Source organism: Erythrolamprus reginae, chromosome 1, assembly GCF_031021105.1.
Source record: "Erythrolamprus reginae isolate rEryReg1 chromosome 1, rEryReg1.hap1, whole genome shotgun sequence".
In the NCBI taxonomy this organism is placed as follows: domain Eukaryota; kingdom Metazoa; phylum Chordata; class Lepidosauria; order Squamata; family Dipsadidae; genus Erythrolamprus; species Erythrolamprus reginae.
The window spans coordinates 185803853-185818519 of NC_091950.1; the positions used below are offsets into that span (position 1 = coordinate 185803853).

The 14667-nt window shown below is 37.6% G+C and overlaps 1 protein-coding gene across 4 annotated transcripts in view; it reads right to left on the reverse strand.

Annotated features, from left to right (window-relative positions):
* Nucleotides 1-5549: 5549 nt before the first annotated feature.
* The window catches only part of GRB14 (growth factor receptor bound protein 14), a 78159-nt gene continuing 69041 nt past the window's right edge, over nucleotides 5550-14667 (reverse strand). For 2 of the 4 annotated variants that reach the window (XM_070731655.1, XM_070731656.1), the window contains 5 exons: nucleotides 11796-11912; nucleotides 11643-11712; nucleotides 9611-9698; nucleotides 6453-6546; nucleotides 5550-6001 (listed from right to left, as the gene is read on the reverse strand). In XM_070731655.1, coding sequence (XP_070587756.1) covers nucleotides 5855-6001; nucleotides 6453-6546; nucleotides 9611-9698; nucleotides 11643-11712; nucleotides 11796-11912 — 516 coding nt within the window. In that variant the 3' untranslated portion in view covers nucleotides 5550-5854. The remainder of the gene's footprint in view (nucleotides 6002-6452; nucleotides 6547-9610; nucleotides 9699-11642; nucleotides 11713-11795; nucleotides 11913-14667) is intronic. The other 2 variants (XM_070731658.1, XM_070731657.1) reach the window with 2 other exon arrangements.

Below are 14667 nucleotides of genomic sequence, written 5' to 3' on the forward strand. Positions count from 1 at the left end.
AGTATTTGTGCTGGGCAGAGGGGCCGGCAGGCTGCAGCTGGACACTGTTTGTCCCTGTGTGCTGGGTCTGGCCACATCCATCCCCCCTGACTTACTTTTGGGGTAAGGCTTATATTAGGCCCATCCCCCAAAATCAGGTTAGGGCTTATTTTGAGGGTGGGTCTTACTTTTGGGGAAACACTCAGTGTTTGTGTGTATTTTTACTTCTGCATGTTTCTTGGTACAATTTATCTGCGCTATCTCTTTATTTCATCAGATCTTTGCCTCCTTTTATTTTCAATAAAATAATGCAGTATCTTGCTTTCTGTGATTTTCTTGAATTAATCTTTCCTGAATTATTATTATTTAATTATATTCTCAATTCCTTTGCTTTTTCCTACTTAGATATAATTCCTTGCATTTTTTGCTCGCCTCTGAAACTCAATGGTTAATGGTACAATATTTTTGTCTTGTGTTGCCTTCTGCCTTCCTTCAACTGTTTTCAACATCTCAGCATTTCTTCTTTTGCTTTCTGCATTTTGGGTTATCCTTTTGTTTCCTCCTTCTTTAAAGATGCCACAAATTTAGGTTTATACTTTTTAGGCACTCTATTCATCAAACCCAAAGAATAGATTTCTATTCTTTACCTTCATTACATGATCACTGAGTTCCTATTTTGCTTTCTTTAGATGTAATTTTCTGAGTAATTGTTTGATACGTCAGCACTGATTTGTTTCTGTTGCCTAAGTAAAGCTTCCACATCTTTTGCTTATAGGGCAATGTTTCTCAATCTTAAAGCAAGCCGAAGTCCACATGTCTTAGTTGCCAAGGTTCAAAAATTCTGTTCTAAACTATTTCATTAGTTTAGTTGTGCATCTGAAGCTGACTATGTGAAGCAGGGGTGTCAAACTTGCAGCCCGTGGGCCAGACGCATCATAGGCTGGCCACGCCCATGCCCAGTTTAGCAAAAAGGAAAAAAGTCGTGATGCAACACATGACAAAGATTAGATTAGATTAGATTAATTAGATTTGTATGCCGCCCTTCTCCGGAGACTCAGAGTGGCTCACAACATCAAAGCACAGTACAAATCCAATGTTGAGAAAGCCTTCGATAACCTCAATTGGAACTTTTTCAAAAAATTAATAAATACTATGGATTTAGGAGAGAACTTTGAAAATACAATAAATAAAATATACTCCAAACAAAAGGCAAGGATAATTATAAATGGAGATTTAACCAATACATTTGATATTAAAAAAGGAGTGAGACAAGGCTGTCCACTATCTCCCTTAATATATATAATGTCTATAGAAATACTATTAAACCGAATTAGAGGGGAATCATCAATACAGGGCACCCAAATTAAACAACAAATTTATAAAACACAGGCCTTCGCTGATGATCTGGTCTTCTTCTTAGAGAATCCAGTTAGCTCAATGATATATTTAGTAAAAGAATTAGAGAACTATGGGAAAGTGGCCGGCTTAAAAATAAATAGGAACAAAACTAAAATATTAACCAAGAATTGTAATCAAGATTTAAACAAATTATTAATAAAAGAAACAGGTTTTCAAATAGAAAAGAAAATTAAATATCTAGGGATTTGGTTTACGACAAGGTATTCTTCACTGAAAGAACTAAATTATACAAAATTATTAACAAAAACAAAAGAAGATTTAGAAAAATGGTCAAAGTTAAATCTATCCTTAATGGGAAGGATCAATACAATAAAGTCTAATATACTTCCAAGGTGGCTCTATCTCTTCCAAACAGCACCAATACAACTAAACAAATCGTTCTTTGCTAAAATAAATAAAATAATTTCTAAATTTATCTGGTGCAATAAAAAACCTAGAATAAACATGAAAGCCCTACAAGATTTAAGAACAAGAGGAGGATTCGGTTTACCCAACTTAGAAATATACTACCAAGCCACTAAATTACTATGGATTAAAGAATGGGTCAACCTTGAAAATCCTAGAATTCTAACAATAGAAGGCCACGATATAAATGAAGGATGGCACGCACATTTGTGGGAAAAAGAACACTCAAAACATTCTCACTTTAAACAACACCAAATTCGAAATACACTATTGACACACTGGCGGAAAGTCAGGAAAAAACATTACAACGAAATTCCCAGATGGTTATCCACTCTAGAAGCTCAAATTCATCCAAACATAATAAGCCAAGAACAAAAAATAACCTACGAAGCCCTATTAAATACTAAAGGAAGTCTTAAAACTAGAGAAAGACTTAAAGAGGAAGGTATAGTAATAGATTGGCTTCCATATTACCAAATTCAAAGCAGATATAAAAGGGACTTGGTACAATTTGGAATATGTAATAAACAAAATGAAATAGACAAAATATTGACAGGATCTGACAAAAAATTTATAACCAAAATGTATATTTATCTATTAAACTATGAAAACATCGAAGAAATTGTTAAACCTAACATGATATCTTGGATGACCAACTTTGGATATGCAATTCAGCTAGAAGACTGGGAAAAACTATGGTCAGTTAATTATAAGATGACTTTGTCAACACCATATAAAGAAAATCTTTATAAAATGTTCTTCCGATGGCATTATGCGCCAGCACGCCTAGCCAAAATGAATGTAAACATTAGTAACAAATGTTGGAAGTGTAAAAAAGAAGTGGGAACATACTACCACATATGGTGGCAATGTAACGAAGCAAAAAAATTTTGGATTCAAATTAGGGCATGGATGGAAGAAATATTGGGCTATAAAATTGAAATAAAACCGGAAATGTATTTATTAGGCATAATTAGAGGCAAACATAGCAAAGAAAATTACTACTTAATAAATCACTTACTTACTGCTGCAAGATTAGCATATGCACAAGTCTGGAAACAAGATAAGATTCCAAACAAAGAAACGGTAATTAAAAAAATATTAGACTGCGCCAAATTTAGCAAATTAACATACGAAATTCAAAATCAACAAAATAAGGACTATTACAAAGTGTGGGAAAAAATTTACAATTGGGTGGAAATCAAGAAAAAGGTATAGTAAATAGAATTGTTAAAAAATAAATCTTGTAAATATATTAAGTGTAAATGTTTAATGTTGTATTGTTTGATGTCTAAATGTTTGTAAGTCATATAAATAAAAAAAAGAAAAAAAAAAAAAACAGTTAAAACCCTTAATATAAAAAACAGTCATATATCCCAGACAAACCATACATAAAACGGAATGGCCCAGGGGAATCAATTTCCCCATGCCTGACGGCAAAGGTGGGTTTTAAGGAGTTTGCGAAAGGCAAGGAGGGTGGGGGAAGTCCTGATCTCCGGGGGGAGTTGATTCCAGAGGGTCGGGGCCGCCATAGAGAAGGCTTTTCCCCTGGGTCCCGCCAGACGACATTGTTTTGTCGACAGGACCCAGAGAAGGCCGAGTCTGTGGGAACTAATTGATCGCTGGGATTTGTGCAGCAGAAGGCTGGTCCGATGCCATGTAGGGCTTTATAGGTCATAACCAACACCAACAAAGATGTGAGTTTGATACCTCTGATGTATAGAGTTATCTTCTAAGCTGTTGATGGAAGGCATTTGCTATAAATATTGAACCTTCTTCGCAGAACCTTGTAGTCTGTTTCCTGCTTTGTTTCGCACATCAGTGCCAATGTTTTTCTGTTTATGGCAGATTCTATTTTACTTGCAACTTTGACCTTTCGGTCTCTTATAATTGTTCCTTTTGTTTGTTTTGCTGACAGGTTGCAGGTTTTGATAGATCTATTTACCTGCTGCTTCCTTGGCCTCTGTAGTTGGGGCAGAGATTTTGGTGACTGTGATACTGATTGGCTTTCCTTGGATTTAGATTGGTTTTTCCTTGGAGAAATTAAAATGAGGATTATCTGCTCTCAAACATTATTTTCTACTTCTTAAGGTGCGAAGGCTTCCTTACAAGTGTCAGTTCTATATTTCCATTCCATTCTGCTGTCTGGAATCCAGAGAGGAATATTGAGGCATATTCTCTTAAAAGTTTGTTCAATTGTTTTTCATTGATAAAATCTACTTTTAAAAAATATTCTCAACAGAATAAATAAGGAACCAGAATCTGTACATTTAATACAGCTAGTCCTCAATTTACAACTGAGCTTAAAATCTTGGTTGCTAAGTGAGACTTTCGTTAAGTGAGTTTTGCCCTATTTTACAACATTTCATTCCACAGTTGTTAAGTGTGTTAAGATATTCATGAACCCGGAAAGTTGTGTTAACGAGGTCAGTCAATGAATAGGCATAGCAGCTGAGTCAGCCAAGGGAGCTTGAAGAATTGTGAGTCTGTGCAGAGGATCAAAACTGAGAAACTTAAGGCTGGCCATGGCTCCAGGTCCACACTCTGTATTCTTCCACTCTGCTGAAATGAAACTAACTGCTTGAAAAATAATCTATATTGTTATTGTAAAAATTTACTTCATCTATATTCTTGTATATAAAGAATTTAATGAATCCAGCTGAATCAGTCATCTGTGTGTGCTTCTGGAAATTGATTTTTCTGCAGCAAACTTGAATAGATCACTGTAGATGTTAAGTTAGTAACACAGTTGTTAAGGGAATCTAGCTTCTGCAGTAACTTTGCTTGGCAGATAGTCGCAAAAGCCGGTCCCATGACTTGCGGATACCATAATTGTCATAAACATAAGTCAGTTGACAATTCAAAATGTAACAGATACGGGGTATGAACTGTTTAGAAATGTATATATGCTATTATTTTTTTAAAAAAATTCTTCATTTTCAAAATCAATTTAAAAAAATAAGTCAGTTGCCAAGAGTCTGAATTTTGATCATGTGACCACGAGGATGCTGCAATGGTCATAATTATGAAAAATGGTTATAATGGTCATTTTTTTCAGTGCCATTGTAACATCGAATGATCCCTAAGTGAACTGCAGTGAAGTTGAGGACTCCATGTACATAAATGTTGCTTTGTCAATTAAAAGTACTAAAAGGGAAAGTAACATATTAATACCTATATGTACAGGAGACGTCAAATGTCCTTTAGCTATTTTGAACCATAGTCGATCTATACAATGAGTTGTTAAAATGGAATAATGAGATTTGTAGTTTATGATACCTGAAAGGTTGCAGGCTGCCTTCTTACTTTCTATAGATTTAATGGGTAAGCAAAGACTTTTACTGTAAATATGTACTATTATCAAAATGTGAGCTAGCTATAGCTATGGTATTTTCCCAGTATCTTGTTATCCAAGAGTTTGATGTTTTATCTTGCAAACAAATATCATTTTTCACCTTGACTAAATTCTGAAACCATGATCTGGAACACAATGCATCAAACTGGGTCATCTTTCTGTATCTTGGCTGATGTAAAGAAGAAATGGCATTGCATGGGTGATGTTCATATGATCTCATCATATGCAAAATCGATGAAAGGTGTAGCAAGCAAAAGAACAAATGGGTAAGTGTTCTATTTCTACACTGTACTCTGATGCATTCCTGAGAGGCTAACAGTCATGTTAGCAGGGTATGTTTTTGCCATTTAATAATTGTAAGGAGGAAATAAAAAAGACATTTGGAAAAAAATAGTGAAAAAAGACATTTATTGAGATTTTGAAAAATACTCCCTAGGATTCCAACACTGCAGTGTTACACCATTTCAGTCCAAAGTTCATACTTGGAAGATTAACCATTGATTAATCAACTCTTAATGCAAAAGTACTGTGTTTTGTTTTTTCCGTAGAAATAGAAGCTCTTCTTTGTAAGCTGGAATTTACATTCAATTACTTCTTTTTAAACTTCATTCTCATAACAAAGTGCTTTTTCAAAAGTAATGTTCTGTCTTGATTTGTTATTCTAAGTGAGCTTGGGGTGAGATGTTGATATTTTAGCTAAAGTGCAATTCGGGCACAATAATGTTTTAACTTGCAAGGAAGGATGCCTTTATTGAGTTGGTAGAACTCCACGAGTTGAATAAGATCAGAGAACCTAGTGTGACCATCATCCAGTGTATAAAAGAGTTTGCCTTCCTCTTCTAACTGCAAAAGGGGAGAGAGAAAATACATAATCTATATCATGTACAGTCAACAGGCAATTAGACAGACAACTATTATGGATATATATGTGGCAGCAGCATCTTGGGTTTTATTGAATAAAAACATTTATCTTTCCTGCATGAATTTTACATATCCATCATCTCTTAAGAAACAAGTTCCATGAAATATGTACTATATCTTGTAAGATACAGAGCACACAGGAAGAAAAAGGTAGAGTGATAGTCCCATATATAGACTTATTGGGATATGTGTCAAAACGGACAGCGAAGTCATAAAGATAAGTTGATATCCCAAGTAAGAAAGTAATTTTCATGGTGAACAAGGTTTTTGGTTTGGAAACTTCTCTTCCATAGAAAGTGCAAAACCATGGGATTTTGTTCTTGTAAACAGAAAATCAAAATATTTGATTCAGCACCTTCATAGCTATACTTACCGGCACAATTTGGAAGTGCTTTATTTTTAATCCATGGCTTAATGACAACACAAATGTTTTGGGGTTGCTTTGACTATCCCGAACCAAGAAAACTCTATGGAAAAAAGGAAAATATCTGTGGTAGCAAAATATAAAATTGTGTCCATAAATAATGGCATTGTGGTGCTAGCAAAGAAATTTATCAATTTATCAATTTCAAGGAGGTGAATATACCTTATATTCCTTCCTATTTTCCTCAGAAAAAAATGTGCTTTAGTACATTTTATTTTACCTCTTTATTTTTTTAAAGTGAACATAATTAACATTAATTGCTGTATCACATGTGTCACAATATCCATAATAAAGTTAAGCAGGTCCACATCAGAAAAAAGGAAAATTGCCAAGTGAGTATAAGGTATAGAGCTTTACATTATACTATGGAGAAAGAGGGAATAAAAATGTGATAAATACTGTACATCTTATATGCTATTGTACCCACATGAAGCTGAAGATAGATAACATAAAAAGTCCCCAAATGAACATAATTGACAACTATAAAAACTAGAATGATATCAACAGCAAACAGCAAAAATGTCCCTACACATTTTCTAATAAATGATGATGTTAAGGCAAGGGTACCCATTTTCTTTTACTGTTTGTATTTGCTTTAGAAATTTTTGTGGACAAGATTCAACATACTGGAGATTAAAATTCAAGGACAGAAATAAGAACTGAAACATTATGCTGACAATGTAGTACTAAGCATTATGGAAACACAAAGGTTTATAAGATAGCTGATGAAAACATTCAAAGACTGAGGAATTCTCTGAAGACTGAGTCAATGAAAAGAAAACAAAATAATGACAAGGTACTTAACCCCAGATGAAGAAGAACTTTGTTTAAAAAATAGTCTGAGTTTGAGATAACCAAATAAATATATTCAATGAAATTTTTAGGGGTATATTAAATATATATTTACATTTGATAGGATGCAAAGACATATTTCAGAACAACAATCAATTGAGGGGGAAATATATTGAAGGGTAGACAAACCTAAAACTTTCTTGGCTAGATCTTATCTTGACAATAAAAATGAGCATACTACCCAAGATGATCTATGTATGTTAAATGACACCAATTTCAATCTCAATCAAAATCTTGCAGGATTGGCAAAGAAGAATGAAGTGATTTATACAGAGTAGGAAAAAGCAAATAAGAATAGGATTTAAAATTCTGCTGTTGTGAGCCACCCCGAGTCTGCGGAGAGGGGCGGCATACAAATCTAATAAATAATAATAATAATAATAATAATAATAATAATAATAATATATTCAAAGAAAGAGGTGGCCTTATGTTTCCTAACTTTAAACTATATTAACACATAACGTAACAGATAAAACCCACAATGAATAGAACATTGGGGAAACTGACTTAGCCAATGACTTTATAGATACAGTGATACCTTGTCTTACAAACTTAATTGGTTCCGGGACGAGGTTCTTAAGGTGAAAAGTTTGTAAGATGAAACAATGTTTCCCATAGGAATCAATGGAAAAGCGATTAATGCGTGCAAGCCCAAAATTCACCCCTTTTGCCAGCCGAAGCGCCCGTTTTTGCACTCCTGGGATTCCCCTGAGGCTCCCCTCCATGGGAAACCCACCTCAGCATTGCAAAAACATCGAAGTCCTCGAAACACCACCTCCGGACCTCTGTGTTTTTGCGATGTTGCGATTTCGCTGAGGCTCCCCTCGCTGCAAACCCCCACCTCCGGACTTCCTGCTGGGATTCCCCTGCAGCATCACAAAAACACAGCAGTCCGAAGGTGGGGTTTCCCATGGAGGGGAGCCTCAAGGGAATCCCAGCAGCGCAAAAATGGGTGCTTCACTGGCAATGGAAGTCCGGAAGCAGGGCATCCCAGCGGCGGCAGTGGGTTTGTAAGGTGAAAATAGTTTGTAAGAAGAGGCAAAAAAATCTTAAACCCTGGGTTTGTATCTCGAAAAGTTTGTATGATGAGGCGTTTGTAAGACGAGGTATCACTGTACTTATACTTTTATACTTATAGTATAAGAAAACAAAAGAAAATAATTTGAAAGGACATATAAAACCATATTAAAAGTCCAATAACAATAGGGGATCTTCTAAAAACATAAACAGGTCTGGCAATTTCATGATTAGTTTCACTGTCAAACATCTTGGGTATGTAGGTTTCTGTGGGTGGATCCTCCAATCTCAACAATGTTAAATCACTTCTGACATTTTTTTTAATAAAGGCAGAATGAAAAGTCCCTTTCCAGAAGTAGATGCTGGAGAAGAGGAAGAGAGTCTCTTTGAAGGAGAACATTCTGTGCATCATGATATAAAAGGGTGGGAATGTGAGTTTACTTCTATCCTGATACAATATGGTGAACTTCCAGAAGATTAGGCAACAATTAAAATAGATTTGAAACTCGCAGCTGAGGTCCACATTCAAACGGACAATTCACTGAGGGCTGCATAGTTGGAAAAGAAGGTCATCCCCATTCTCTCTTTTAACCTCTTCTTGCTGCTGGTCTACTATCAAGGGACTTCCCAAAGGGCAACTGGACTTCCTTTGTTTTGCTTGAAGATATTTTACTTCTCATCCAAAAACCTTCTTCCATTTTGAAGTGAAGAACTGAAGACGTTTCTTGGGATGAGAAGCGAAACGTCTTCAAGCAAAACAAAGGAAGTCCAGTTGCCTTTTGAAAAAGCACCTTCAGGACAACATGTCCTGAATGATTGTGAATCTCCATAGACTAATCAAGGGACTTGAACTGAGTCTACATACAGGGCTTCTGAAAATAAGGTACTTAGGTACCCTTACTGAACTACCCTTACTATATGCTTGTTTGATTTATTGATAACTGATTTTAAGGCTCACTGGTGACTTTGGCATCTTACAGAAGGTTAAAACGACATCAACCATTAGGAAAGTCAAGGACGCTGGGAGGGATAAATCATCTTATGAGATAGCTGCTGGTGCTTAGTGGGAACACACATAAAACTCGGAATCTGCTTGAAGAGTCAGGACTTAAGTTCTTACACAAAGACCAGCAGGTCAGAGTCATGTAGATCTTGTGGGAGATATAATTCCATAGAGTAGAGGGGGCAATAAAAACAGTCAGTCATCAAATTTAAACATCAAGGGCAAAAACACTTACCCATCCACCAGTCCTTGCCTCAGAATCAGTTGGTGTGCCTCTTCCCTAGAAATCTTATGATGAAACCATGGCTGTGAACTGTGTATAGCTAAAAACATGATTCTAGGTAAGGTAATACACCTTTACACTCTGCTTCAAATATCTGAGGATTATTTTCCACAAAGTGGTTCATACAAAGAGTGTGCTAGTCCTAGTCCAACATGTCCAACCTAGTATTGCAGTATTTCTTGGCTTTTTTTTTCATGACAGAGGTATTCATTTTATTCCAGTAGTCCGAAAGCTTTTTGATTCAAAAGCCCTAGAATGTATATTATACAAATTTTACTTGGGTCACACCCTTCATTTGAATTAATCCGTTCAAGTCTCTGAAAGGCTATCTTTTAAATTACTAATTGTATTTGTAATTGCATTCCCAATTTTATTTTGGGAATGCAATTTTATTTTGAAGCACAGTTGAAAATCTAAATCAAATCATCACCTAGTGGTCAAATTTCAAATTGATCTCTTTGTGTTTGGCTCCTTTTATACTAGACTTTATATACCAGTAGACTTTTATAATCTTGGAATTGCCTTCTGGAAGCACAGTTCCCATTAGATAGCTTTCTTTAGATTAGGATCTGCTGGAAAGTCAGCGGTTCCAAGTTACTATTACTTGAATAGGTTCAAATGTTCTTTGAAGACAGCTGATAATTTATTTCATGTCTCAATTCCCAATTTATGTATTTTTATAAAAAGTATTCATGTTGTCATCCTTGGTAGTTTTATTTAGGAAATACAGGATATTCCATATGGTCTAAGTACAGTAGCTTGAGTCAACAAAATGTATCCCCCTAAACCAGGGTTTCTCAAAATGATCAGTATTGACCCCCACAAGTTGATAGGACTTATCCACTATTACCATTGTCACTATTATTTATTTATTTATTTATTTATTTATTTCTAGTGCTATTTATTCAAGTGTTATTTATTAAATATAATAGATTTTTGGAGGGGGGGGGTCAATATATAATCTGAAACTTCATGAAAGAGTCAATGAGCTGAAATGTTTGGGGACTCATGCCCTAAACATGTATTTTATAAAGATATGTAACTTTTTCTCATTTCCTTCCATAGTGTTGTGGTTAGCTCTGGCCCAGCTCCTGCCCCAAGGAATGTGCAGATGGATGTGGGGGAAACATCCACATGTCACAGGCCTGTTTTGCTCCCGATGGAATCTGCCGACGAAGCTTCCTCTGACCAAGAAAGTGTGAGTGACAGGGAAGAGGGGAGTTTGGCAGACAGCTCAGGAGGAGATCAATCATCTGTATCATCCTTGGATTCTGAACAAGAATTAATGACACATCCACGCTTGCATAGAGTGATGCATAGGAGACAACAACTGAAGGATTATTACAAGAGAAAATGAGGCCACCTGTGGTTGGGTGGGGCTGCTGTAATTAGTGCTAGAGATAAAAGTGCAACCTGGTGTTTTAGCCTCATGGCAGTTTATCTGATTCATTGTTTCATCAAGATCATGGTTTTTGTGTTGTTCAAGATTGTGTGTGGACTCTCTGGACTTTAGAATTGGACTCAATTTCCCAGTTATTGGGTGAGCAATTGACATTTAAAAAGGGAGCTGTTTCTATTTTTCTGTTTATAAAAACTTTTGGGTTTTTCTTTTATCGCGTGGTGTGTGTCTTCCTGGACTAATTACCCTGTAATTACGGGCGGTTGAAATACGCCGGCAGAACATGTGGTCCTCTCAAGAATTTTTTTGCTTGCCCAGAAACAAAAGTATCTGCAGAATTGTTTTTGGCAAAATGGCAAAAGAACACTGCCCTATGAGTTCCACATCACGACACATATACACAAGAGGCAAAATTTTCTTTGGGTTGGCTTGTCGCTTGATAGGCCTAAAGCAATCTCCATCACTTTTTTAAAAACAATAAAGCTGAGATAAACTTGTATTACAGTATCGTTTTGTGAATATATATACACGTGTGTATGATGAATGAATTCATCACATTCTACACAATGTGTCAGTGGTGCATACCTGTAGTGGAGGGGGCACTTTGCAAAGTGCTGGGGCTGCTGTGTATACCAAGACGTAAACTTCCTTTTTTCTGCATAAAAAGAAAGGAAAAGCACTACATTTTGAAACAAGAAACCACAACGTTAAGAATGCCTTTAAATGAAATGTTCATACCCGCCATGCTAAACCTTCTTCAACTGCAACTGATAAGGCTTCTGTGGGGTTTTCAATAATTCTGGATTTATTCCCTGTGAAGTCCATAGCCACAAGGGAATTCTCTGAAACACTTCTCTACAGGATAAAAAAATGTGTTAAATACAGCTACCAAAAATATTTTACAGTATACCCTTGATTATTCTCAGACCAAATCAACATGGACTCTATTGATTAGCCTGCAAAAAAGTAAAAATAAAGGCATATTTTCTGGAGAAGGTGGTTTATATGCATTAGATACCCCCATTTCTTTGCAAGAGTATGCCTGAAAGTTAATTCCTGTCATTATCAAGATCAGCAAATGGTATTTCATTTTTAAGAATTACAGTCTGCATTCATGACAATTCTCTGTCAAGATGGTTAAAAAGTAATTAAATTAGTTATTTAAGTTGAGTAGGTTATTGTTGGATTTGTATTCCACCTTTTAAATATACCATTTACAACCGAGGTAGTTATCTTTCTCCTCATTGGATCGAACTCCTACAGGCCCCAGGTCTGGTTTGATGGGAAGCTGTAGCTCCAATTACCTTTAGAGATATATCCTGCTAGACCAGTGTTTCCCAACCTTTTTTGAGCCGCGGCACATTATTCATATTTTCAAAATCCTGGGGAACACTGAACGGGGGGACGGGGGGCGGCGCGGGGAGGGCTAAAGAAAAGTTTGGACAAAAAAAATATCTCTTCCTCCATTTCAGTCTATTTCTCCCTCCCTCTTTCTCTCTCTTCCTTCCTTCCCTTCTTTCTCTCTCTCCATCCCTCTTTCTTTCTTCCCCTCTTTTTTGCTCTCTTTCTCTCTCCCTCCTTCCTTCCCTCTATGTCTTTTTCTCTCCCTTGCTCTCTCTCTGCCTCTCTTGCTATCTCTCTTTCATTCTCTCTACTTCTCTCTCTTTCTCTGTCTCTCTTGCTATGTCTCTCTCTGTCTCTCTTGCTATCTCTTTCTCTCTCTCTCTTTCTCCGTCTCTCTTGCTATCTCTTTCTTTCTCTCTCTCTCTGTCTCTCTTTCTCTCTCTTGCTATCTCTGTTTCTTTCTTGCTCTCTATCTTTCTCTCTTTCTCTGTCTCTCTCTCTGTCTCTCTTGCTATCTCTTTCTCTCTCTCTCTCTCTCTTTCTATCTCTTTCTCTCTCTCTCTCTTGCTATCTCTTTCTTTTTCTCTCTCTCTCTTGCTATGTCTCTCTTTCTCTCTCGGGCGGGGGGTGGGGGCTAAAGAAAAGTTTGGACAAAAAATATCTCTTCCTCCATTTCACTCTATTTCTCCCTCCCTCTTTCCTCCCTCCCTCTTTCCTCCCTCCCTCCCTCTTTCCATTGTATCTCTCCCTCCCTCTTTCCTTTCTATCTCTCCCTCCCTCTTTCCTCCCTCCCTCTTTCCTTTCTATCTATTTTCTTTCTATCTCTCCCTCCCTCTTTCCATTGTATCTCTCCCTCCCTCTTTCCTCCCTCCCTCTTTCCTTTCTATCTCTCCCTCCCTCTTTCCTTTCTATCTCTTTTCTTTCTATCTCTCCCTCCCTCTTTCCTTTCTATCTCTCCCTCTTTCCTTTGTATCTCTCCCTCCCTCTTTCCTCCCTCCCTCTTTCCTTTCTATCTCTCCCTCCCTCTTTTCTCCCTCCCTCTTTTCTTTCTATCTATTTTCTTTCTATCTCTCCCTCCCTCTTTCCATTGTATCTCTCCCTCCCTCTTTCCTCCCTCCCTCCCTCTTTCCTTTCTATCTATTTTCTTTCTATCTCTCCCTCCCTCTTTCCATTGTATCTCTCCCTCCCTCTTTCCTCCCTCCCTCTTTCCTTTCTATCTATTTTCTTTCTATCTCTCCCTCCCTCTTTCCATTGTATCTCTCCCTCCCTCTTTCCTCCCTCCCTCTTTCCTTTCTATCTCTCCCTCCCTCTTTCTTTTCTATCTCTCCCTCCCTCCCTCTTTCCTTTCTATCTATTTTCTTTCTATCTCTCCCTCCCTCTTTCCTCCCTCCTTCTTTCCTTTCTATCTCTCCCTCCCTCTTTCCTTTCTATCCTTCTCTCTGTCCCTCAGCGGCGGCAAAGAAGAAGGAAGGCAGGCTGCAGAGGGCACCAAGGACAAGAGCGCTCACTCACTCCCTCGCCCTCTGACTTCCCTCCCTCGCTGCTGAAGGGATGAGCGTGGGCACAAGCGTGCGTGCGGGCCCGTTGCAAGAAGTTTTTGTTTGTTTGTTTTTTCCTTCCCCCGGCTCACGGGAGAGAGAGAGAAAGAAAGAGCGCAGCCAGGGAAAGCGGCCTCGAGCCGAGTGCGAACTGCAGGATGCGGCAAAGGACTCCTTGCCAACCAAAAAGGGGGTGGGGGTGGTGAAGGCAAAGCCTGGGAGGCGGGGAAGGGAAGAGCGGGAGACCCCCAGACAGAACGGCTGAGGAGAAGGAAAGGCGGAAGGAGGGAGGGATTCAGAAGCGAAGCCAGGGAGGGCTGAGAGAAAAGGGGAGCGGCGCGCGCGAGAGAGGGTGGGGGTGGGCATTCCCGAAACGGACGGAGAAAGCCCTCTCGGCACACCGGTTGGGAAACGCTGTGCTAGACAACCCAAATACTATCAATTGAAAAAGGAAAATGGAGGGGAGGAAATAAGAAATAACTGCAGAAATTATATAGAGTTCCAAACTAGTAACTGGAGGGCTACACTTGGTCCCAGAGATTCCACTGAATAGTCTGGCATCAAATTAATTTATAAATTCATTCATTCCTTTGTTTATTCATTCCATTTGTATATAACCAAATCAATAAAAGCATACAGATAATAAGTCATTGTGGGGAAAATCATCTTACTTTGACAACCAAAACAGAAAATCCCGTAACAATAAACAAGCTAAACAATTTCCTCCT